Genomic DNA, 27,491 nt, shown 5'->3' with positions numbered 1-27,491 from the left:
AAAAAATACTGAAAATCTATTTCATCATCTGCTGAAAAACACAAGGAAAAACCAACACAGTGGGGAACCCACAGCAACAACCAATAATATGCAGTAAGTAGGCTAGTAAGTAGTAGTAAATAATAGATATTAAATGTTACTGAGCAGTAAATGGGCCCAGAGGGCCGAGACCTGAGGGCACCCCACCCGCAGCACAGGCCCAACAGAGCCAGGGGGCCGGGCCCCACCGAGCAGCCGCCCAGAGTGAGCCACTAAACACAGAGAACCACTAATGCACTGTGGGTGGGGGCACCAGCTACTGGCAGGAAGTGTGGTGGGGGGAAATAATACGTGACTATTTTTATGTGGAGTGGAATTAAACTGCCATAGAATATGCTTGTGGTGGATTTGACTCAACACAAGCGTATTGTCAAAGTGTTCTTTGGCATGCATCGAGACAGTTTCTCAGATACTGAAGTGACTTGAGCAGAGCCAGTTAAAGCCTACTGTGCTTGAGTGGGCAGCTCAAGTTTCCACGTGGAAGGTTTAGTGAGACAAAGACAGGAAGTTAAAGCTGCTGACTAATAATCTGCAGGTTCCTGATTTGAGTCTCTGTTAAGAGGATGGTGTCTCTGAGATAATTGCTTTTGTGCATCGATAAATAAACAGGGAAATAAATGAATAGAAAAAAGCATCCGAGCGGATGTGCACCGATGGTGTGCCCACTGGTCTTAAAGTGCCTTTGCGCCCCTTACCATTTATGGAGGTCCCATTTGGGCACATTGGCATGGACCTATAGTGTACATGGATATTGCTTTGTATTAGTTCTGGTATATTATACAACACAATAACATGATGCAGTGCTGCTGTGCACCATTTCTGCAAAGAGTGTGGTGCAAGCAAGGAAGATAAGATAACTCTTGCACAGTCATACCTAGTACAATAATACAACAAAATTGGAAACTGTCCCACCATAACACAATCATTTAGATACAATATTGGACTTTGTTTACATGTAACTGCACAAATAGAATTTAGAAATGTAATTATTGACAAGAGTGAACAACCACTTATAATGTAATCTACAGCTGTGACCAAACAGCTAGATAGAGAATCAGAAGTGTTGTGTTTTCTACAAAGTTTGCTGTTTCAGTGAGAGTCATATGTCATATCATTTCAAACAGTGGCGATCCAGAAATGTTGTACAAACGAGTAAGACTAACTATAGACTTTAGCCAAAGTTGTTAAGTTAGCTAAAGAGTTGGGATTGTGTGTAAGGCATAAATAAACCTAAAATGCAATGTTTTGGACGTTCTTTGGCACATTTCCCTACTGTAGGGGTCTCTGCAAGCATACGGGGCTCTGAGAGGGAACAAGATGACAACGAGGAATTCTACTGGAAACAGTCGATCATGTCTGTCAAAGCTGAATTCAGGGCAAACTGGGCTAAATTAGTGTTTTTAGCTAACAGCTACAATAAGCATAAAAGTGACTGTTGGGCTATTATTTGTTAACAGGGGCGATTTTAGCCCATTTTTGGGGTGCTTTGGTTCATTTTTGGGGTGCTTTGGTTCATTTTTGGGGTGCTTTGGTTCATTTTTGGGGTGCTTTGGTTCATTTTTGGGGTGCTTTGGTTCATTTTTGGGGTGCTTCAGCACTTACTTACTTTTTTTTGACAATATTTCCTGTTTGTGTGACACACTACTAAAAATATAAAAGGCAGAACTTGGTTGAGAGGTAACATTTTAACAACAAAAGTATCCATAATATTTTTTAATATTTTGTAATAATTTATTTGTAATAATTTATTCTGTTTCAGGAGTGTTTTTATGTATCTGTATTATATTATACAAACACATTAAAAGTGAATCTCTGTCCAAAATATGCACTCAGTTTACTTCTTACTCACTATGAGCATCATTCATTATTCTCCTCCAGTAATTAAGGTTAGGATATGTATTTTTTTTTATTCCAATCCATTCTTCTTTGGCAGCATTTAAATAACCTTGATCAGAATTGATGGTTTTGTTACAGACTTTTCAAAAAAGTGTTTTGCTTTTCTTTCACAAATGTGGGATTAAATTGTTAAAAAAGTACAAAACAGTGATGGCATGTTTTGTGACGAGGACCCAGACACAGAGAGACTTTATGGATTTAAGAATCTTTTGATTTAATAAAGAAATTTGCAGACGTGCACAGAGACGGTAAAATTATGATGACTGATAAAGGAGACGAAGACAACAGACGATGAGGACAGGGAGGATGCAGGGACAGAGACGGGGAAGAAGTCTCATTGTGACGAGTAAAGTGTATCTTGGCTGGCTGGGCAGCTCTCTGGGTGCTCAGCCCCCCGAAGCTCTGATCCTAGAATCCTCCCTGAATTGTGTTAATACAGTATGTCAACATGAAAGCATAACTGTACAGGGTGGGCCAGTTATATGGATACACCGTAATAACATAGGAATGGTTGGTGATGTTAAAGTCCTGTTTGTGGCACATTAGTATATGTGAGGGGGCAAACTCCTCAAGTTCGGTGGTGACCATGGTGACCATTTAGAAGTCGGCCATCTGATACCAAATGATACCAAAGAAGGCAAAGTAAATAATTTTTAAAGGTAAATGTAGAGGAAACATCAAAAGTTGTCACGGCTGGGGCAGCAGTCGTGTGGTGGAGTGAATGAGGACCAAGATGCAGACGGCGGTGGAGATGCGAGTGGAGATTTATTTACAGTGAAAATAACAAAGGTGAGGGAAGAAGCGAACATCAACCTAAACTGGGAAGAACTAACAGACAAAGCAGAAAACATGAGGGCAGCAGGGAAACACAGAGATGACACGAAGAAGGCAGAGAGACGTGGAGAAACACCGATGGACACGGAGACTTTTCACCTGTTCCTTTTGTTTGAAGTGGCCGAACTTGGCCACAGTAGGACGTGGTCTCCCGGTCTCAGCCCGCATGGGGCCGATGCGATGCACTCCATCAAAGGCGATGTTCTTCACCGTGTCCTCCAGCAGCTTCAGGTGGGTTTTGATGAAGTTTTTGCACTCTGAGCCTTCTTCATCACAAGATCCTGGAAGCACTGATCAATGTAATCTTGGAGAGCCTCTAAACTCTCCCCGTTGTTCTCCAGGGTGTTGGAGATGATTTAGACAAATATTGTTAGTTAGAAGACTATTGATAAGTGTATTTGGTAATACTGAAGCTTAAAGGAATTTGTTCAATTCTAAACTACCATTCACTTTAATTTTACGCCAAAATCTCCGGCGTCTGACGTCAGTTACAACATGAGTCGCTTACCTCTGTCACTCTGAAGTCACATTGAGTTTTCCTCACTGACTGTTTCAGACAGGATTGTGGGAGCAACACAAAAAGCAGCTTCAGCTGGAAACACACAGTTTAGTGTCTTTGCTGCTCGCTTTAAGTCACAATAAACAGGAAACTCATTGTGTCTCATGTCAGAATCAAATCACTCATATACAGGACAGGAAGAGGCGGAGCTTATTTCCTGCAGGGAGAGGTTAGCAGTCTGTGTCTTTCTCATTTCTGACTCCTAAAGAGCTGAAAAACACAGGCTGTTATTGGCTGGCTGACACTGGGATTAATGTCCTTGAAGCCAGCAGTCTTTAATGTCCAGGTTCAGAACGGGCAGGTGAAAAACAGTCCTTTATGTCCTCTGATGTTCAATAAACTGTCCTGATTACTGAGGGAGCAGAGAAAGTGTCTCCATCACTCACCACAGCTGGATGCTCTGAAATCCTGGAATCCAGCTGTGGAGAGGAGCGGCGGCGGCGTGGACGCAGTTTAGTAATCAGGGAACGGGAGACAGGAGGGAAACACAGCTGGGACCAATTACACACACGAGACAGGAAACAGTAACACAGGACTGTCAAAGTAAAACAGGAAATATAACACAGAGTCCAAAGTAAGGAGACGTGGGACACAGTGAAGACACAGAAACAGAAACCAGAACTATAATCACAAAACAAACTCAGAAACATAAAGAGTGAATCAGCTGATTCAGTGTTTGTGACAAAAACATGGATCCTGGTTAATAACTTTTATTTGTTTGTTTCTGTATTATTTTGTGTATCGTTCTTATGAGCTGTTGTTTTGTCAGTGAAATATTATTTCATTGTTTTAAGCTTTTTGTTGACTTTGAAGTGCTTAAGTTGATATTTTTGAACATTTAATTTGTTCGATTATTGTCGAGTCGATAAAACTGTCAAACGCACAGCTGCTTCCAGCACGGCCGGAGGAGAGGTGGCCGAGCAGACGCACAACACACACAGCTCACAGGTTTGCATTTCTAGATGTTGCAGATGTTGCAGAAATTGAGAGTAAAGAACTCAGAGATCCAGCGCTGTCTCCTGCCCCTTATTTATACACCACAACACAACGACAGGCGTAACTCACACAAACGGGTAACATGAGACTCAGATGCTTTGGACATGTTCACATATACTGGACACAGAATGATGAAGATGGAGCTGCAGGAAGGAGGAAAAGAGGAAAAACACAGAAAAGATTCACAGATGTGGTGAAAAAGGACACGACAGCTTCTGTTTGTTAGTTTGGTTTTTCTTTATTTGGTAAAGATTCAGAAATAAAGAGAAGATCACATGTTTGAATATTATATTAACGTTCTGTAATTACAACAAGTTGTAAAATCTTTCCAGAGTGAGACAGAGACTGTGCAGAGACTGTAGAAGGACAGAGCAGCAGCAGAGCAGTCCAGATACACTGATGATCCTCTGTCAGATCCAGAGGGACACACAGGGGTGATGCTGGACTCTACATTGTGTCTGACAGTGGAGCTGTTCTCAGAGCAGTTCACTCTGCAGCACTGACAGTCATCTGCACTTCATTCCTCTGTCAGTCACTGCTGGATGAAGCTCTCCTCTCCACCTCCCAGTAACATGGCCCAGTCAGAGCGTCTCTACACACAAGCTGCTGCTGCTTCAACCTCTCTGGATCATCAGGACACAGCTGCTCCTCTCTCAGCACACACACCGTCCTGTTTACCATCATCCCCTCCACCTGCAGAGAGAAGGAGGAAGAGCAGAGGAGATAAACGAGTGTTTCCAGAGACTCTTCATCAGCTGTCAGTCAGTGATGCAGCACATCCAGTATAAAGAGCAGCAGGGACGTCAGTGCTGGGACTGTACTAGGACTCATTGTTGCTTCACTTTTTCTAATCTTTGGATTTTTATTGAAGTTGCTGAAAATGTTTTTCCCTCCTAGTTTGAGTTTGGACTTTCATTCATTAGAAGAACCTTGGTGTGTCCACTCTGAGCTCTGTAGGAACCCCAACAACAAGCCCAACAATCCAGATGGACGGTTCCAGCTGTTAACTGGAGGAATTCCATCCAAACATCTGCTCTCACTAAATTCTTCCTCACCTACAGACTGTGTTCTTCACTGCTTTAAACTTGGAAATCAATGCAGTCATTGGTCTGCGTGCTGCTTTGTTCAGAGAGCTGATTGGCTGTTGACAGTGTTTGATCAGAGCGTGTCAGCCGTTACTATGGTGACCATAAAGGTGAGAAACAGGAAGTGTTTGTGTCCAATCCTGAAGCCTGTCACCGTTCTCCTCTCACAGCTTCACTGAGAAGCTGCAGCTTTACAGGAAACACTGGATCTTTGTTTCATACTGACTGTGTTTAGTACAATACTGCTGACAGCACCACCCACTCACTCCATCACTCTACTGACCCCAGAGTCTCCAGTCTGTAGTCTGGACTCTGCTGAAGATCAGACAGCTGCTTCACATCTGGATCCTTCAGTTTGTTAAAGTCCAGGTCCAGCTCTCTCAGATGGGAGGGGTTGGACTTCAGTGCTGCTGCCAGATAATCACAGCTGATCTCTGACAAACCACAGAAACTCAATCTGTATAAAGAATGAAAGATGTAAGTTTATTAGACAAAGTGCTTGAAATCATTCAGTGTTTCATCATCTGTTCAGAGCTGAAGAAGGTTCAGAATGTAGAAGTTTAGAAAATGGAAACTCCAAACAGCTGAAGCCAACAGGAAGCAGCTTCAAACAGGAAACTGTGCAGAGTTTCAGACTATATGTCCTGATGCAGCCAGTTGGATTTTGGAGATTTGAATCTCTGTTCTGTGACTAAGTCCTTGAATCATTTCTTCCAGTTGGTCCAACAAGACAGACTAAGTATTGGACATGTGTTGTGGCTCCATCAGGGGAGCTTCTAAATGTGATGTGATGGCCCCTCTGGGTCTGTCAGGTCACAGCACTGAAGAGAGCTCAAACTGGGCACACAGCTGTTCCAGTCTGGACCAAAGACTCTATACTGGGACTGAGGGACTGCTTTGACTGCACCCACTGGGACTTTTTAAAGGCTCATGTTCTCACTTAGATCATCGATTTCTACTGACATTTCTTTCTGGGAAAAATGGGGATTACTTTGGAAACAGGAAGTATTTTCCCCAATAAGCAGCCCTGGATTAGTAAATCACTCCAACATGTTCTCAGGCAGAAGAAGCTGTCTTGTTATGAGGGAGAGAAGAAAAAGATTGAGGCACAGAAACCTGTTGAAAGAGAGATAAAGCAGCTAAAATCAGGTGTAAAAGTAAAGCAGAGGATGAGCTGAATAAAGGACACTCAAGGCTGGCTTGGAAAGGAATGAAGTCCATGGTGGGGATGCAGAACAAGGAGCAAAGATGAATGTGATGCTGAATCAGCAGAAGACTTGGACTCATTTGATTCCAGCTTTGATATCATTGATTTCAATGAAGAGCTTTGTGATTGTAGCAAAGGGCTGGTAGCTCTGAGAGTCCCACTGATGAGGTGTTTGTGTGGAAATCTCTTAGTGGGACCAAAGAGAGAAAAAGCCCTGGTCCTGATGCTGTGGGAGGGAAATGATTGAAGTGTGCTGTGAGGAACTGACTGGGAGATTTTCACACATTTTCCAGTCCTCCTTGGAACAACAGGAAGTTCCCAGCATATGGAAACAAAGGTTAAGTGTCCTATGGCACTCAGTGATGATGGTGCTGTGGCCCCACCACCTCCACCTCTTTGTAAAGGAACTAACTGTAATCTGAAGCTTCAAATGGAACTAAGACTTCCTCCACTAGGTGGCAGTGTCTGATGAGAAAGTGTTAGTGGAGCTGGCCTGGAGTCAGAAACAGGAAGATGCAGGATTTGGGCTGAAATGGGCAAAAGTGGTTAGCACTAGTGCCTTAGAGCAAGAAGGTTGTAGGTTGAAGCTTGTTGGTCAGCTGGGCCTTTCTGTGGAGGTTGGATGTTCTCCCACAGTCCAATGAAATGCTGCTTAGGTTCATTGGTGCTTCTACATTGGCTGTAGGTGTGGATGTGAGGGAGTGCTTCTCTGTCGCTCTCTGTTGGCCCTGTGATGGACTGCTCACCTGTGCAGGTGGACCACGCCTCTTGCCCTATGACAGCTAGGGCACAGGCTGCAGCCCTGTGAGCCTAAGCTGAATAAACAGTTAGCAAAAATGATCCATAGATGGCCTGAAATCCCCCAGTTAGCAGTTTGGTAGATAGCTATGACATGCTAATCCCATCCAGCAGCTGTATTCTATCTGTAAGCTGATCCCTGCTGAGCCAAAGCACTTTTTCATATACAAATTACAACCTTTAATAGAAACCTATTGGTCAGCATCTTATTAGCCTGCTGTTAGCTTCATTCCACAGAAAACTGAGAGAAACTAACAGAGTTGATAAAGAATAAAGAGAAATGTGCTGATTTAAAGCCTTTGAAGTGCTTCAGATGATCTCTGTCCACTTCTGTCCACTCATTCATTCATGTAAGCTTTCTAATGCAGCTTTGATCTTCACAGTCTGCTTGATGAAACTCATTCTAACCCTGAATGTCAGAGTGTTCCTCCTTCTCTTTCCCATCATTCATGCTGGCAGTGGAGGAGATTTGGATGTTGGACTGTGTTTTGGATGATGTGTGTATGTTTGTGTTGGACTGCTGTCTGTAAAGCAAACACACATTTTGCTTTGGATTTCAGTGTCAGACAGACTTTAAGGTGCAATGAAGAGTTTGAGAGTTTCACAGTGAATTTTCCAGTGGAGGATTTTTCTTCTTCTTTGAAGGTTTGAAATGTGAACATTGTTCTGCTGCAGTCAATGGACTAAACCAGAGAAGAAGAAAACAGACTTTACCATGAAGATCCTCAGTGTGGATCAGTATAATATCAGCCTGATGTCTGCAGTTTAGTGTCAGCACAACTTTCACATCATATTCATCTCAGCACAACTAAAACATGCTGACTGACCTCAGAGTTTCAAGTTTACATCCTGGACTCTCCAGGAAACCACACAGATGCTTCACTCCTGGATCCTGCAGGTTGTTGTTGAAGCTCAGGTCCAGCTGTCTCAGATGGGAGGGGTTGGACTTCAGTGCTGCTGCCAGATAATCACAGCTGATCTGTGACAAATCACAGAGAGCCAATCTGTATAAAGAATGAAAGATGTAAGTTTATTAGACAAAGTGCTTGAAATCATTCAGTGTTTCATCATCTGTTCAGAGCTGAAGAAGGTTCAGAATGTAGAAGTTTAGAAAATGGAAACTCCAAACAGCTGAAGCCAACAGGAAGCAGCTTCAAACAAACACAACAAGAGAAAAAACTCTGAATGTTTCACATTAAAGTCGTACATTTCTCATAAAAACAGGACAAAGACTTGAAAAAGTCGTGTTTTTCCTTCCAGGAACCACATGGCTTCACTTTTAAAGGTGAAGTGTGAAAGAAATGGACATATTTGAAGTCCAACACCTTTTTCCAGTCACATTATTAAAGCAGACAAACTACAAGCTCATTTTCATTCCAACAAGTCATCTTCTGACCTGGACTAACAACACTGGTCTCTATGTGCAGCTGGCTGTGAGACCAGTGCTCAGGGAGCGTCTACAAAGTGCAACACTGAAAGAACATCACACACTCATTTGCTTCCAGCACTTTCACACAAACATCTACTGTCATTATTGTCACCAAACTCTGTGGATCCTTTATTGCAAATTCAAATGGGATCAAATGGTCAGACAAAAGAGGGTTATGAGGAAATATGATGAAATGTTGTGTATTAGCAGCAAGTTATTGAATCTTTTTCCTCAGAAACCAAACAAAATGATTGACAAACATGTTTTTACAAACTCAGTGTTGGACTTGGATCAGCAGGATAAGCTGATGTTTAAAGGCATTTGAGTCTCGCTGTATGAGAGTCCAGTTCTTACTCAATATTTATGGATGATGTTCTTTCAGTGTTGCACTTTGTTTGGCACAAAATGAAATTATTTGGCCTCTCAGATGCTTTTAGAGATTCCCAAATGACTGATGATGACATCTCTGGGGTCTGATTGATAGAAAAAAAATCTCTTTGAGACCTTTTGTAACTGACAAACTCTTCATCTGCTAACAACACTGAGTTGAATCTCCATGGCTGATAGTTGGAGCAGGCATCAGGAATACACATTGAAAAAACAAGAGGAGAAATCACCAGAGTCTTAGAATCACATTCTGTAACTAAAGGGAGACGTTTTTCTATACAAATATATGTTTTATGGACATTAGAAAAAAAAGAGTGTTGATGTGAAGCAGGATTATGAAATCTCCATACATCAGCCAGCCCATAATTATCAAGAAAGCTCTGAATGACGCATGCTGAGTTTGGACTAAGTGTACTTTTGTGTGAACTGTGGTCCATAGCAGATAATGAGCAGTTTAGGTCTCCCTCAAAGATGATATTGTGTGATGACATATTGGGGAGCCGCGCAAAGACATTAGTGAAAAATCTGTGATCGTCCCAATTAGAGGCGTAGATATTTGCTAAGATCAAAGGAAAACCATAAACTATATTTTCTGCACTTAAAATCCTGTAATTTTCTCATAAATCGACAGTGCGGCTTATGGATGAATTCTGGTTGTGCTTACTGACCTCGAACCGATTTTATGTGCTACACGGCGCTCAGAAACCTTTCAAAAGATGTTTTGGTACGACTTTGCTCAGCTACGAGGCCGCACCGCTTGATGGATTGTTGGAGCATTACAGCTACGAGGAGCCTCGCGGAGTGATACGTACTCTGCTTCAACGTAATATTACTGTATTGAGTGTGTATAAGGACCATAAATGGCACCTGTAAGAGACACGGTTACAAAGAGGGTTTCAAACTCCAGGCTGTCAGTCACGCAGTAGAACCTGGGAACAGAGCAGCTGCTTGTTATTATGCTCAGCGTCTGTTTACATTTTGACTGCACGATTGTGAGCTTTTTGTTATGCACAAAAACAACATTGTTTTCTTTTATTTATGGAGCATTATTATTTAATAAATGCTGATCATTTATTCCTGAGTAATTGTTTCATGTACATCTACGCTGTATGTTAATAAATGTGCCTGTGTGAGATTTGGGACACAGCTTTGACTAAGAACTCTCTTTTTGTTCGTACTTTCTGGCTTTAAAAATATCGAGATATATATCGTATATCGCCATCCAGCTAAAGAATATCGAGATATGAACTTTGGGTCATAAGATAAGATAAGATAAGATAACCTTTATTAGTCCCACACGTGGGAAATTTGTTTTGTCACAGCAGGAAGTGGACAGTGCAAAAGTTATGAGGCAAAAATTAGAATACAATAAGAATAAATACAGTACACAGCTGTACAGAATAGAATAAAATAAAATACTATATACAGTAGAATAAAATAAAATAAATATACAATAAGATAAAAATAGAATACAAATACAAATGCTATATACAACTGAGTAAAAATACAACGATGACAGAAAGGATTATTGCACTTAGTATTATTGCATATGTATGGATGTGTGTGCTTGATCAGTTAAAGTCTTTATTATGGAGTCTGACAGCAGTGGGGAGGAAAGACCTGCGAAATCTCTCCGTCCCACACCGTGGGTGCCGCAGTCTCCCACTGAAGGAGCTGCTCAGTGCTGTCACAGTCTGCTGCATGGGGTGGGAGATGTTGTCCAACAGTGATGACAGCTTAGCCACCATTCTCCTGTCACTCACCACCTCCACTGGGTCCAGAGGACATCCTAGAACAGAGCTGGCCCTTCGGATCACCCTGTTCAGTCTCTTCCTGTCCCCAGCAGAGATGCTGCCGCCCCAGCAGACCACACCATAAAAGATAGCAGAAGCCACGACAGAGTCATAGAAGGTCTTCAGGAGTGGGCCCTCCACTCCAAATGACCTGAGTCTCCGCAGCAGGTACAGCCTGCTCTGCCCTTTCCTGTAGAGGGCGTCTGAGTTATGAGTCCAGTCCAGTCTATTGTTCAGATGAACACCAAGGTATCTGTAGCTGTCCACAGCCTCAATGTCCATACCTTGGATGTTCAGTGGTTGCAGTGGAGAATGCTTGTGCCTGCGGAAGTCTACCACCAGTTCCTTGGTTTTACTGGCGTTGATCTGGAGGTAGTTCAGCTGGCACCAGTCCACAAAGTCTTGGGTCAGACCTCTGTACTCCTTGTCGTCCCCATCAGTGATGAGGCCGACTATTGCAGAGTCATCAGAGAACTTCTGCAGGAAGCACTGGGTGGAATTGTGGGAGAAGTCTGCAGTGTAGATGGTGAAGAGGAACGGAGCCAGAACCGTTCCCTGTGGGGCCCGCGTACTGCAGATGACCCTGTCCGACACACAGCCCTGAGTCCTCACATACTGTGGTCGGTCGGTGAGGTAGTCCATCGCCCAGTCGTAATATTGCAATAGGTTGTCCGTTAAACTCAAGCGGGGCTTGGGCCCTGGCACGGCGTAGCCACACAATCCTGGTAGTAGTGACGCTCGGCTATGACGGCGTGCGGGTTACCAGCTGGCTTTCTCAGGATAGGGCTCCTGTGTGAGCGGTCGACAATAACGTCTTTATCCATACCCAGCACTTCACGTAGTAGCACGGATACGGCCGTGGAGGAGCTCGAGTCCAGGCCCTCTGGGATCCCTATGATGTGGATGTTAGCTCTCCGCTTCCTGCCTTCATCACATTTATCCTTCAGGTCAGACAGCTCCTCCTTCATACTCTCTACTGTAGACTGCAGGGTGGTCACCTCATCGCTCCACATTGACAGCCCATCCTCAGCTTCTTTCACTGTAACCTTTACTCCATCAACTTCGCCGCACGTCGCCGCCATGCTGTTAGCGATCTCATTTCTCAGTCCTTGCACGTCAGCCCTTATATTGTCAAAATCTTCTTTCAATGCATTTCTGAGTTCTTCTTTTAACAGCGTACTAATGTCCTCTTTAATGGATTGAAGAAGCTCCAATTTTAGAGCAGTAGGATCCACATCACGCGCGTCTGTTGAGTCTGCTCTTCAGCGGCCGTAGAGCTGGACGCTGCCCTTTGGCCATCATCGATACTCTCGCCCGAGATCGCACCGGGGCTAAAATATTCACCTGCTCAGCTGTTTTTGATCAGTTTGAGCCTGTGTGGTTTGATCAGGTGGAGGAACGATGTGATGCTATAAAGACATCATCTTGTCCAAATGATGTTGTTCTAACACGTGTTTAAAAAGATTTTGAAGGTTGTTGGTTCCGACATCTTAGCGATTTTTAACAGCAGTCTTAGTTCAGGTGTTGTACAGCCTGTTTTAAACATGCTGTTGTACAGCCTGTACTAAAAACCTGATCTGGATCCTCTGTCCGCTCAAACTTCAGGCCTATTTCAAAGCTTCCCTTCCTGTCGAAGATTTTGTAAAAGATTATATTTGTTCAGCTGCAATCTGTTGTAAAGGTTTCAGTCTGGTTTTAAAGCTCTTCACAGCACTGAAACTGCACTTTGGAAAGTTCTTAATGATCTTTTATCAGCCACTGATCAGGAGACTCAGCTGTGCTTTTGGATCTGACTGCTGCCTTGACCACAGCATCTTGACCTCACCATTGGAGCATGGCGGCATCAAGGGCGCTCTATTAGACTGGTTCAGCTCTTTTATTAAATCGCATTATTACATTTGGGGCTTATATTTGACGGCAATTTGAAAAACAGCTGAGCTCAGTTGTACAGCGGTCTTTCTTCAAACTGAGGCTTTTATCTAAGGTGAGATCATTTCTATCTTTTAAAAACCTTGAACGGGCGATCCACGTTTTCATGACGTCCCAGCTGGATTATTGTAACTCCTTATATGTTGGAGTTAGTGGGACCTGCCTGGCAAGACTGCAGCTGGTCCAGAAAGCTGCAGCTCGTCTTCTGACACAAGCTCAAAGACATTTATCGTCCCAACAACCACATATACGCTGGTCCCTCGCTGTAACACAGTTCACCTTTGGCGGCCTCGCTGTTTCGCTGATCTTTTTTGTGCAATTTTGCATGTTTTTGTTTTTTACAGCGCATTGTGTTCTGCGTCCTGATTGGCTGTAGACCATTGTCAGCCAATCTCGTGCCGTGTCTCCTGTACAGTACAGAATGTGTTCAAATTTACAGCAGTGTGACTCTGCAGTGCTGCACTGTATGTTTGTACGTTTTGTCCCCAACAAACAACAATGATGACGAGACGTTTTGCACCTGTGGTAGCAGCCAAAGGCAGAGGAAGATGCTGACCATCATAGTTTCAACAAGGAGGCAAAAAGGTTGTAACTGTCCACAACAAGAACATCGTAAGGATGGAGTCAGCTTTGGCTTTGTGGCTCAGTGACCGCAGGAAAAAGAACATCGTGCTGGACACCAACATTATCTGCAGAAAAACTCAAAAGCTTTATGAAACTTTACCTGACAGCGAGGAGCCCAGGCCATGGACGAGTGCTCCTCACACAGAAGCTCATTTAATGCCAGCAAAGGCTGATTTGACACATTTCAGAAACACTTTGCTTTCACTCTTTAATAATGAACTTATTTTTCTATGAAGGTTTGAACTTTGTTTAAACAAGAGAGAAAAGTGTGAAAATGTTCATGCCTGTCTGAGAAAAGTGTAGAAAGTGTGCAGTGAGGGTTTAACTGCCTTAAAACTTCTATAATACTTGTAAAACATAAAGCTGCTACTTCATTCTGAGACTTATTTTTAGAACGTAACTCGATAAACGAGCGACCGCAGTAATGTATTGTGTTTATTTTGAAAACTCTCAACAGGATCTTCAGATTTATTTTGAAAGCTTTATCTGGAAAACACAAACACATAAGCAGGAAACAAAGAGCGTGATATGAAACGATAGACGTTTTCATATGGTCATCATATATACATCGTTCTATCGAACAGCCCCAGCTCCTGCTGTCAGTCTCTGTAAATCTGCTCTGAAAACACATTTGTATTCACTGGCTTTTAATACAGCATGAGAGTTATTTGATATTTGATGTGTGATATTAATATTAGGAGTTATTTTAATAGTTATCTTGGATTCTTGTACAGCACTGTGGTCAACGCTGCTGCTGTAATTAATGTGCTATAAACACAAACAATCTGCAGTTAAACATCCAAAACTAAAGATGTGATCGCTGCCTTTAGAAAATGTGCTGATCAGAATCAGAATCAGAATCAGAATACTTTATTGATCCCTGAGGGAAATTATTTTTTGTTACAATGCTCCATTTTAAACCAACATTAAGACAAGACAGACAATACGCTAACTAAGAATAGTACAATATATACATATATATACATACATACATACATAAGTCACTTATAAATAAATATTTGGAAAAGAAACATGTGTAGTTGTAGCAGCAAACAGTGTGTTAAGTGGATACGTTGTACAGGGAGATGGCCACAGGCAGGAAAGATTTCCTGTGTCGTTCAGTGGTGCTTTTCGGTAATCTCAGTCTCTCACTGAACGAGCTCCTGTGACTGACCAACATGTCATGGAGTGGGTGGGAGGTGTTATCCAACATTGTCTTTATCTTGGACAGCATCCGCCTCTCCGACACCACCTTGAGGGAGTCCAGCTCCATCCCCACAACATTGCTGGCCTTACGGATCAGTTTATTAAGTCTGTTGGCATCTGCGACCCTCAGCCTGCTCCCCCAGCATGCAACAGCATAGAGGATCGCACTGGCCACCACAGACTCATAGAAAATCCTCAGCATTTTCTGGCAGATGTTGAAGGACCTCAGTCACCTCAAAAAATAGAGACGACTCTGGCCCTTCCTGTAAAGTGCTGTGGTGTTTTTAGCCCAGTCCAGTTTATTGTCAATGTGTACTCCAAGGTATTTATAGTCCTCCACAATGTCAACACTGACCCCCTGGATTGAAACAGGGGTCAAGTGTTTCCTGGTCTTCCTGAAGTCCACGATCAGTTCCTTGGTCTTTGCCACGTTGAGCTGCAGATGATTCTGCTCACACCACGTGACAAAGGAGTCGACCACAGCCCGGTACTCTGTCTCATCATCCCTGCTGATGCATCCAACCACCGCAGAGTCATCAGAAAACTTCTGAAGATGGCAGGTCTCTGTGCAGTGGCTGAAGTCTGTGGTGTAGAGGGTGAAGAGGAAGGGGGAGAGGACAGTCCCCTGTGGTGCCCCTGTGTTGCTAATCACCTTGTCAGACACACACTGTGGGAGACGTACATATTGTGGTCTTCCTGTCAGGTAATCAACAATCCAGGACACCAGAGAAGCATCCACCTGCATCGCTGCTAACTTATCACCCAGGAGGGTCGGCCTGATGGTGTTGAAAGCACTGGAAAAGTCAAAAAACATGACCCTCACAGTGCTCGCCGGCTGGTCCAGATGGGTGTAGACACGATTGAGCAGGTAGATGATGGCGTCCTCTGTTCCGAGACGAGGCTGATAAGCGAACTGAAGGGGATCCAGATGTGGTCTTACTATGGGTCGCAGCTGGTCCAGGATGAGCCTTTCCAGGGTCTTCATGATGTGGGAGGTCAGTGCCACGGGCCTGTAATCCTGGGGGCCACTGGGACGAGGCGTCTTTGGTACAGGGACGAGGCATGATGTCTTCCACATCACCGGGACCCTCTGCAGACTCAGACTCAGCATAAACAGTTTATGAAAGACTCCACACAGCTGGGGGGCACAGGCCTTGAGGACAAGGGGACTCACTCCGTCTGGTCCAGCAGACTTGCCTGAGTGAAGTCTCCTCATTTGCATCTCAACCTGGTATTGAGTGAAGGTGATGGGTGGGGGAGGGGTGTCAGGAATCTCACAGGAGGCAACATGTGAAGAGAGAGGCTGGCACAGTGGTGTGGCTCTGGATTCCAGGCTGACTGCAGGTGAGGTTGTGGGGGTGGGAGCAGACACTGTGGTGTCGAATCTATTGAAAAACAGATTCAACTCGTCGGCTCTATTCTCACCTCCCTCAGCTCCCCTGCTGTTGGTTGGCCTGAATCCAGTGATGGTCTTCATGCCCCTCCACACCTCTCTCATGCTGTTCTGCTGGAGTTTCCACTCCAGCTTCCTCCTGTAATTGTCCTTAGCCTCTCTGATCTTGTCCTTTAGTAACACCTGGACCTTCCTCACCTCCTCTTTGTTGCCCCCTCTGAAAGCCCTCTTCTTGTTGTTGAGGAGGGCTTTGATGTCCTTAGTCACCCACGGCTTGTTATTTGGGTAACAATGAACAGTCTGAGCTGGAACAATGGAGTCGGTGCAGAAAGTTATGTAGTCTGTGATACACTCAGTAAGCCCATTGATGTCCTCGGCGTGAGGCTCACAGAGTGTTTCCCAGTCGGTCACCTCGAAACAGCCCTGTAGTTCCGCTATTGCCTCCTCTGACCACCTCCTAACAGTCCTGGTGGTCACAGGTTCCCTCCTCACAATTGGCACATAGCGGGGGGTGAGGTGAATCAGGTTATGATCTGACCTACCAAGTGGGGGGAGGGAGGAGGAGCTGTATGCATCCTTGACGTTAGCATACAGTAAGTCTAAAGTTTTCTCTCCCCTGGTGGGACAGTCCACATATTGTTTGAATGTTGGTAGTGTATTGTCCAGTGATACATGGTTGAAGTCACCCGAGATCACAATAAAGGCACTCGGGTGCTGAGTCTGTAGCCGAGCTATGGCAGAGTGGATAGTGTCACATGCAGCTGTGGGGTTAGCAGAGGGGGGAACATAAACAGCCACCAAGATGACGTGAGAGAATTCCCTGGGTAAATAATACAGCACACAGTTCAGTGTCCGGGCAACAAATCCTTTCTTTGATTGTTATGTTGGCAGGGTTACACCACCGGTTGTTAACTAAAACAGCAAGCCCACCTCCTTTACGCTTACCGCTAGCGATGCTGTCCCTGTCCGCCCGAACAGTGTGGAAGCCTTCCACGGAAGCATTCTCATCGGGAATGACCTGGTGCAGCCATGATTCGGTGAAACACATCAGGCTACACTCTCGGTATTCCCTCTGACTCCGTACCAGTGCTGAGAGCTCGTCGATTTTAATTGCCAACGATCGCACATTTCCCATCACGATAGACGGCAGACACGGTTTAAACCTCCTCCTCGCTTCGAGCCTCCGCTGTCTCACCGTCACCTTTTTTCTTCTCTTCTGTCCTTGACCTCTGCATCCCCGATGTGTTTTCCTCCAAATTTCAGCTGGTACTTCTGCGGGCACTTCTGCGGGCCTGGCCAGCGAGCCGGCCGGCATCAGGGCGATCAGCTGATCTCTGGAGTAAACAGTCCGTGCGTGTAGGAGATGTGCCGCGGTCCCGTTCCATGATAAAAGTAACAGTTCCACGGCCACCAGAAGAACAAAAACTCTCTCAATCCACATGATTGAGTAAGAGATAGAAAACGGAGGAAAATACAAGTCAGAAAAAAAAAGAATACGTAAGAAAAAAGAGCTAAACTAAGAGAAAAGCAGGAGCGACTGTAACAGGCTGCACGCTGGTTGGCGCATGCGCACAAGATATCAGCTCCATTAAGGTGGAATGTGGCCGTGTTAGAAACATGTTGGAAGAAGTTTGAAGCTGAAAGTGTGAAGCTGAGAGTGAAAGAGCTCCAGCGTCTGTCACAGGAAACTTTCTTATTTCCACACTGATGAAAGCATCAAGCTTTGATTTCCTGCTGCTTTTATTGAGTCACACTGTGAAACTGAGCCACAGCTGAACCAGCATCCCTGTACAGCAGACACTTACAGCGCTTGGCTGCTTCCATTGGACCCTCTGCACAGAGCTTCAGTTTCCTCTTCTGGTCCCAAAGTGCAGAACAACAAGGTTTCAAACAGCTTCGTTCCAGCAGCATCAGCCACAGACATGCAGAGAGAATCCTTTGGTTGTGTTGTGTGTTTGCATATCTGCTGTCTGTGTTGCTTTGTGAGGATGGATCATCTACTGCAGCTCCAGATAAGCAAGCTGGACCTGAACCTGGTAGCTTCACTTAGAAGACACTTGTGACGGGAACGTGTGAGAAGTTTTGTGCAGACAAGTGTGGATTTAGAGTGTGGGACGAGCTCTCCACAGTCTTTGTGGAGATCCACATTCTGCATACTGCCTGTGAGAAGCTGCAGACATTTGTCCTCCAAATCCACTGAGCAGCTGCTCGTGGTGGTATTAGCTTCATGTGTGCGTGTTAGCATGAAGCCTCGGTCACACTCTGCTGTGGACACGGTCACGGACAGCTGGACGCCTGATGGACGAGTCGTCCTTCCTGTTAAACTTCTTTGAGCATGAGAATAGCATGAGAAGCTCAGTGGACACTGTTCAGTGTTTTAACTCTCGCTTTCACTTCAGCTTCACCAACAACAGCACAAGCAGAGCAGCCCACTGCCTGCATGGCTGGGACAGCGCCCCCTGGTGACTGTAAACCACTACAACATGTAGACGGCCGTCTGCAGGCTGGATGTAGCACCACCGCAGAGACGTGCTGCAGCTCTGTTTAGTTACCCAGCTGACAGCAGAGGCTGTAGTTTACTGTTACCAACATGGAAAACTGAAGCTTCACCAGCTGGAGCTACAGAGCTGGAGAACAAAGGAGACTGAGAGGCCAGAATGATGTGGGAGGAAACATCAAGAGCCTGTTTGAAAGGAGACACATGTGGATGCTGTGCCAGTCTGTGGTCTGTCAGAAGTCAGCTGAGTCACACTGCAAGAAGCTGCAGAATCTCAGAGGAGGAGATTTGGAAGTGTTTGTGGGACAAACTGGACTCAAAGAAAGAAGATGTTTGTGAAGTCTTTGGTGGAGGTGAGCAGTGTGAAGCAGAACACATGCAGATGAATCAGGAGGTCAGCATCAGTGTCTCCTTGTGGTGGACGGTAAAAGAATCAGAGCCAACGCTCCCGTCCACCCTCGGCATGAAGCAGTGCTGTTTCTGAAACAGGAGGACAAGTCCAGAGAAGACAGAGGAAGCAAAGATGAGGGTGGGACAGGACAGCAGGACTTCCTTCACACCTGCAGCTCCATCACACTGCTGTAGCTCCTCTTCATCACACATGTACCTGCAGCCTGTCTTCGAGTCCAGGAGTCACCTCCACACAGTGTAGAAGCCTCCTGTGCAGACCATGGAGTCCAGCCTCTGTCAGGGAAGTCGGCACTAAAGCCTGAAAGACTTCAATCTGTCTCTGCTCCACCCGAGAAAGACCAGCACCGTACTTGTGCATTCAAGGAGGGAACATCAGCGCTGCATCGTGGGAACAACACCGCAGGAACAAAGACACAGCACGGCCGATGAAGGACGAGGACAAAGGAAAGGTGAGTGAGAAGACCTGGTGGTGTGGACGGACCTGCAGGGGCTCCAAGACTGAGGAGCAGAGACGTCCATGTACCAGCTGAGGATGCTGCAGTGATCCAGGGAGCTCGGTCCAATCTGAGGCCGTGTGAACTACTTGGACCACAGTTTCTTCACAGACTTCAGCCACGTGAACATCTGGAGATCCAACAGTGCACGAGCTGTGAGCCATCAGCTGTTTCTCTCATCAGCTGCTGGAATGTGCCGACCTCTGCCTTTAACTCCGGGGATGCTGATGCATATAAAGCAGCCAGGTACGACCTCCGAAAGTCCATAAAAAAGGCCAGAAAGGACTACAGGGACAAAATGGAGTCCAGCTACCACAGCTTTGACACCAGGCAACTGTGGAATGGACTGTGCTGCATCACTGACTACAAGAAGGTCAACACAGTCAGTGTTCAGCCCACTGCATCTCTTGCAGACGAGCTTAACAACTTCTATGCTCATTTTGACGCAGACAACAGAGAACAGATCCTCTACCCTCAGGAGGACAGTGAGGCTGCAACTTTAACTCTGAAAACAGAAGCTGTGAGATGGACCTTTAAAAAGGTAAATCCTCACAAAGCTCCAGGCCCAGACGGCATCCCAGGCCGGCAACTCAGAGTGTGTGCAGACGAGCTGGCAGAGGTGTTCACCAACATCTTCAACCTCTCCCTGAGGCAGTCAGTGGTTCCCACGTCCCTCAAAGCATCCACCATCATTCCCGTTCCCAAAAAATCAGTGGTCTCCCTTCTGAATGACTACCGTCCTGTTGCACTGACATCCGTCATAATGAAGTGCCTGGAGCGGCTGGTCAAAGGTCACATCTGCTCCTCCCTCCCTGACACACTGGACCCTCTTCAGTTTGCCTATCGGACAAACAGAGCCACAGAGGATGCCATCGCCCTGGCAACGCACACCACCCTCACTCACCTGGAGAAAGGGAATACATATGCAAGGATGCTCTTCATCGACTACAGCTCGGCATTTAACACCATCATCCCCTCAAAACTTGCCACGAAGCTCGTCGACCTTGGGCTGGGAACACCGATCTGCAGATGGATTCTAAACTTCCTCACAAACAGGCCCCAGGTGGTGAGAGTTGGTAAGCACACCTCCTCATCGCTCATCCTAAACACAGGTACGCCACAGGGTTGTGTGCTTAGCCCCTCCTATATTCCCTGTTCACACACGACTGTGTTGCTAAACAAGAGTCCAACATCATCATCAAGTTTGCGGATGACACAACCATCATAGGCCTCATCACAGACAACGATGAGACGGCCTATAGAGAGGAGGTGATGGCGCTGTACGAGTGGTGTCTGGAAAATAACCTGACTCTCAACATCAGCAAAACTAGAGAAATGATAGTGGACTACCGGAAACGACCAGTCAGGGAACACCAGCCCATCCACATCAACGGTGTCAAGGTCGAAAGGGTCAGCAGCTTCAAATTCCTTGGAGTCAACATCACCGAGGACTTCTCCTGGACCCTTCACACAGACACTGCTATCAGGAAAGCTCGCCAACAGCTTTACTTCCTGAGGAGGCTGAGGAAGTTTGGCATGAACGCCAACATCACCTCAAATTTTTACAGGTGTGCAATTGAGAGCTTGCTGACGAGCTGCATCACAGTTTGGTACGGAAGCTGCTCTGCCAGCAGCCGTAAATCGCTACAGAGGGTGGTGAAGGCAGCAGAGCACATCACTGGCACGAGGCTTCCTGCCATTCAGGACATTTATCTCCAGCGATGCCTCCGTAAAGCACACAGCATCATCAAGGACCACAGCCACCCAGCACATCAGCTGTTCTCCTTGTTACCATCTGGCAGACGTTACAGGAGTCTGTCTGCTCGGACTACAAGACTTAAAAACAGTTTTTACCACCAAGCCATACGACACCTCAACCACAACACTTAAACACACACAACACAGCACTCAGAAGCTACCTGCAGCTTCACAAGTACTCTGTTTAATCTGCACTGGTCACTCCACTTTATTGTCATTGATATTTATATTTAAAAGTGCAATACTGTAATTTTCTGCTGTTCATTCCTGTGCAATATCCCATCTGCCCTCCCGTCATATTTCTTTTCAAGATTTTCTTATTTAATCACTAGTGTACATATATTTATATTTATAGATACATATATATTTAGTCATCTTTTCTCTTTTACCACGTCTCTCTAATATTTTGCTCCTTACTATTTTTCTATTTTCTTTATTATTTTATTTTCTTTTATTATATTTTCTCCTACTGTATCATGCTGCTGAGTGACTGCTGCTCATCAAACACATTTCATTGCAATGTTGACCCTGTGCTAACTTGCATATGACAAATAAAACTGAAAACTGAAAACTGAAAACTAATGAGAGCTGCTGGAATCATCTCGAGCAGCAGGAAATCACTGATGTTGTTTCTAACCAAAGATATGGGACTGAGCTCCGCTGAGCTCCTTCTACTTTCATCCAGATAGAAACTGCTACAGTCTGCTGATTATTGCTTTGCCTCCATCACACGAGCTCTTTATCCTGTTCTTCACTCTCATTGGTTCTTTGTCTGCTTGTTTTTACAACAGTAGTCTTCTGATTGGTCAAAGAAGACAATCAGCTGTGACTAAATGTAGCTCCTACAGCAGTGATGGGAATAACTACTGAAGCTAATCCAGTATCAAAGCTCAGGAATCAGCAGCTCCCACCTCGTTTTCTTTCAACAACTATTTTTAGCTGCTGTGTTTTTGTGTTTCTGCAGACCTCAGACATCCTGCTGCTCTGGACAACTTTTTCATTCTTTTGTATCATTCTTTTGCTTTTCTTTTATTATTATGTTATATGTATTAATATGTGAAACACTTATTCTTTGTGTTTTTGCTTTGCTCCTGTCAAACTGCTTTAATAAAATCTGCTGCAGTCTAAACTGTGGACGTTCCCTTTTTAAGCCTTTGTGAAACAATAAAGGTTTAAATCTGAGTATTCATCTATGTTAGTGTTTAATGGGTCTAATAGGTTGCTTTGGCCTTTCCCAGTAATATCTTCCCTTGCAGTCTGTGGTCCAGGCTTCTAAAACCATCCCAGGTTAACAAGAACTACAATCTAGAGGAGAGCTGCCATAACAGGTGTGACTGATGAGATCTGACCTGCAAGGTTACTCAGGTTTGTTTGTATCAGGACAAGCAGGGAAGCCGCCTGGACGTCAAAGTAGTTAGAGCTGGGCGAGTGTCCTCACCCACATCGGCTTCACAACTCTGCATCATCTACTGAGTAAGACTCAGAGCATCAGAGATTAGAAGGTCTACAAAGAGCTGAACCAGACTTCCTGTATAAAGGTTTTAGTTCCACAGATCGACAGTGTCAGCACAACTAAAACGTGGAGACTGACCTCAGAGTTTCAATTTGATGTTGTGGATTCTCCAGAAGAACACACAGCTGCTTCACTCCTGAATCCTGCAGCTTGTGGTAGCTCAGGTCCACCTCTCTGGGATACGAAGGGTTGAGCTTCAGCACTGCTTCCAGATAATCACAGCTGATCTCTGACAAATCACAGCTCCCCAATCTGTATAGAGAATGAAAGATGTAAGTTTATTAGACAAAGTGCTTGAAATCATTCAGTGTTTCATCATCTGTTCAGAGCTGAAGAAGGTTCAGAATGTAGAAGTTTAGAAAATGGAAACTCCAAACAGCTGAAGCCAACAGGAAGCAGCTTCAAACAAACACAACAAGAGAAAAAACTCTGAATGTTTCACATTAAAGTCGTACATTTCTAACAAGAGTGTTTTAAAGACAGAGTCACTGATGATCATCTTCTGCCCAGTAAAACTTTGGTTTTCCACATGTGAGTGTTAATGATGCACAAAGACTGTGAGTGCAAAGAGGGAGCGAGGAGGATGACAGAGAGATGGTACAGGAGCATCAAGAACCAGGCGAGGAAATGAGCAGAAGGACTTTGGAGCCTGTTGGATTGAAGCTTTCACAGAGACGTGTTTGACTGGACACCACCAGGACAGACTTTTAATCCCAGGATTTGGATGAGCTTTCTGTCTTTATGGTCACAAATGATGCTGTAACTCTGTGAATGTCCTGGAACTGTCAGCAGTGTGGTTACGTCCTTTTGACCTGAGTTTCCACAGCTCTTATAACAGCAGTGTACATTCAGACTGAGACATGCTTCAGTCTGTATGGAGCTGTTTCTGTAGCTGCCACCATCATTCTACGGTCGTGTCCAAATTCATGGGCTGCATCCTCCCGAGGACCCGGCCTTTGCGGTCTACGTGGGCTGGGTCCTCAGAAGGTCGGGTAGGCTGGAAATAAACGGCTGGGGAAATTGGACGGTCTAGCCTTCTGATTAGCGTCACCGCTGTCTCGGTGGAGTTTAATAAACTCAGCCGTCTGCTCCTTGCTATCTAAAATATAACAGGACACTGGCGTAAATTCTCGACCGTCTCATACTTCTGTTTAATCAGTTTTCTGTTTGACGTTTAGTCAGCTCTGTAAAGACCAAGGAGGAACCCACCTGGGGGATTAATAAAGTTTTATTTTATCTAATCTAATAACTTTAATCTCAGCCAAACCGATTTACTCACGAACAAACAAAACACTGAAAAAAGCCAAACAATAACATTTTGAGGTTGTCTAAGTGACTTATATATCACGTTTAACCTGAGTAGCGAAAGTCCGCGGTGATCTGAAAATGATGTGTGCAGTTGTGCCGTTCTCGGCGGCTTCAGTGACCCTCGAGCTCCCGGCGAGCTATCGAGCTGGTGGGTAGCAGACGTCTCCAAAAACGTCGAAGCACTTTTGCAAATATGCGGTATCTTGATAAACCGAGCAGATATTTGATGTTTACACAGCTACTTTCTCGCCTGAAAATATGTTAAAAGTTTATTTTGTGACCGAGAAAGATTAGTATGAGTAATTTTAAAACTTAGTAGCGGCCGCCATTGTTGGAAACTGGAGTTTGGCTGGGCCGCGCTATGAATTCTGGGATATGGTAGGCCACGAAGGACACACCCGACCCATCCTTCAAATTCGGGGAAAAGGAGGACGCATTTGTTGGCTGCATTCAGAGGAGTCTACGAATTTGGACAGCCTTCGACGTGTCGCTGTGACGTAATCGGTCTACAAATGCGGCCTCAGGAGGATGCAGCCCATGAATTTGGACACGACCTACATGTTTGTACATCAGCTTATCAAATACTGTCTGCTGTCTTCATTTATTACTCTTCACCTGCTTCACTGTCACTGTGTGGGCGGAGCTGTCTGAGCCCTGCCCACACAGACACAGCTCCTCTCTGGAGCAAAACTTCTGCTTCATCTCCGCCTCTTTTCTTCATCCTCCACCTCTCTTTTCTCTTCTTCGGTGTTCTGCAGCCACAGAGCCTCACAGCCGTTAGCACGCCCATACCTGAGCAGCTAGCATTACCCAGCATGCCGTGCAGCAGTGTCAGTTTGTAAATGTGCAAGAATTCCTGCTCCAAACTGTTTCACAGAGTGCTGTGTGCCGTGACCTTTGACCTGCTAAAGACAGTCAGCTGTGGATTATTCATTGTTGTGTCTGATACTTAGAACTGTGAGGAAGAAGCTACACAGTTAATCAGGGTCCCCTCTCTCTGAATCAGGAAAGGTGGGCAGGCCGCGTGTGGGCCGCGGGCCATACGTTGAGTATCACTGTTTGAAATGTGAACATTGTTCTGCTGCAGTCAATGGACTAAACCAGAGAAGAAGAAAACAGACTTTACCATGAAGATCCTCAGTGTGGATCAGTATAATATCAGCCTGATGTCTGCAGTTTAGTGTCAGCACAACTTTCACATCATATTCATCTCAGCACAACTAAAACATGCTGACTGACCTCAGAGTTTCAAATCGACATCGTGGATTCTCCCGAAAACCACACAGATGCTTCACTCCTGAACCCTTCAGGTTGCTGTAGGTTCCACTCAGGTCCACCTCTGTGGGATACGAGGGGTTGGACTTCAGTGCTGCTGCCAGATATTCAAGGCCAATATCTGACAAACCACAGCTCTTCAATCTGTATAAAGAATGAAAGATGTAAGTTTATTAGACAAAGTGCTTGAAATCATTCAGTGTTTCATCATCTGTTCAGAGCTGAAGAAGGTTCAGAATGTAGAAGTTTAGAAAATGGAAACTCCAAACAGCTGAAGCCAACAGGAAGCAGCTTCAAACAAACACAACAAGAGAAAAAACTCTGAATGTTTCACATTAAAGTCGTACATTTCTCATAAAAACAGGACAAAGACTTGAAAAAGTCGTGTTTTTCCTTCCAGGAACCACATGGCTTCACTTTTAAAGGTGAAGTGTGACAGAAATGGACATATTTGAAGTCCAACACCTTTTTCCAGTCACATTATTAAAGCAGACAAACTACAAGCTCATTTTCATTCCAACAAGTCATCTTCTGACCTGGACTAACAACACTGGTCTCTATGTGCAGCTGGCTGTGAGACCAGTGCTCAGGGAGCGTCTACAAAGTGCAACACTGAAAGAACATCACACACTCATTTGCTTCCAGCACTTTCACACAAACATCTACTGTCATTATTGTCACCAAACTCTGTGGATCCTTTATTGCAAATTCAAATGGGATCAAATGGTCAGACAAAAGAGGGTTATGAGGAAATATGATGAAATGTTGTGTATTAGCAGCAAGTTATTGAATCTTTTCCCTCAGAAACCAAACAAAATGATTGACAAACATGTTTTTACAAACTCAGTGTTGGACTTGGATCAGCAGGATAAGCTGATGTTTAAAGGCATTTGAGTCTTGCTGTATGAGAGTCCAGTTATTACTCAATATTTATGGATGATGTTCTTTCAGTGTTGCACTTTGTAGACGCTCCCTGAGCCTCACAGCCAGCTGCACATGGACCAGCTGACATTACCCAGCATTAGAGGCAGCTGTAAAAAATTCATGTTCCCATTTAAATGGTTTTAATTTGAATAAAACGATGTTGATTCATTCAATCCTGAATCGATGTTTAATATAAATGTATTTTGCCAGAATCTCAGGTTAAAGCTCACAAACTATTTCAACAAGCAGCAAACAGATAAAACAGTAAATGAGAGCAGCTAAACACACAAAGATGGAAACACAGAGCGTGGATCGTTCACTCGACGGCACGTACACGGACACGCCGTCGGGGCTGAAAGTGGACAGCTCACAGATCCTGAAGCTGCAGGTTTCATCTGTCTCCAACCAAAACTGAGTGAAGCAGCAGCAAAAGAAGATCCAAACTCTGCTTCACGTTTGATAAATATGCTCATGAATTCTCTCTGACTTTGGCTGTTCCTGCCTGCACAGCTCTCTCTCTCTCAGTGTACTCCAAGAACAGCTTCAAACATCTGTTTCTGCATCATTCACTGTTTATTAGCCACCAGTCTGCTGTTGTGTTCAGTGCTGTCGGCCTCTGACAGTAAAGCCTCATTTCTGCTGTTCCATGGAAACTTTTTAAAATGATGACAGATTACAAACTCTCAGCTGTGTCTGGAATCAAACCTCTGTAACTTTGCTTCACTTCAGCAACATCAGCTCATGTTCACATGTTGCTTCATGGTTTGCTTCAGTTTTTGATCGACTGCAGAATATTTTGAAGGTTATCTGCTATAAAAAGCCAGAAGAGGAAAATCTGCTTCATGTGTTTCTGTTTGATCCTCAGTGACTTTGACACAAAGGCCTCTGCTGTGATGATCACACCTCTGATCAAGTCTCACAGTGTCACAACTGATAAATGATCAGAGTTAGAATATTTCTGACTGTCTGCTGTGTGCCGTGACCTTTGACCTGCTAAAGACAGTCAGCTGTGGATTATTCATTGTTGTGTCTGATACTTAGAACTGTGAGGAAGAAGCTACACAGTTAATCAGGGTCCCCTCTCTCTGAATCAGGAAAGGTGGGCAGGCCGCGTGTGGGCCGCGGGCCATACGTTG

General features: G+C 44.8%; 1 protein-coding gene across 1 annotated transcript in view; it reads right to left on the bottom strand.

The window, feature by feature from the left end:
* Positions 1-4,547: 4,547 nt before the first annotated feature.
* The window catches only part of LOC146642803 (NACHT, LRR and PYD domains-containing protein 3-like), a 325,246-nt gene continuing 302,302 nt past the window's right edge, over positions 4,548-27,491 (bottom strand). The window contains exon 12 of the mRNA XM_085397187.1: positions 4,548-5,017. Within this exon, the coding sequence (XP_085253313.1) occupies positions 5,005-5,017 (13 nt within the window). The 3' untranslated portion in view covers positions 4,548-5,004. The remainder of the gene's footprint in view (positions 5,018-27,491) is intronic.

Source organism: Rhamphochromis longiceps, linkage group LG23 (genome assembly GCF_057381845.1).
Source record: "Rhamphochromis longiceps isolate RC_006_pf linkage group LG23, R_longiceps_female_GT1.1, whole genome shotgun sequence".
Lineage (NCBI taxonomy): Eukaryota > Metazoa > Chordata > Actinopteri > Cichliformes > Cichlidae > Rhamphochromis > Rhamphochromis longiceps.
The sequence above is the reverse complement of the archived record's forward strand: the minus strand, read 5'-3'. Positions and strand labels throughout refer to the sequence as shown.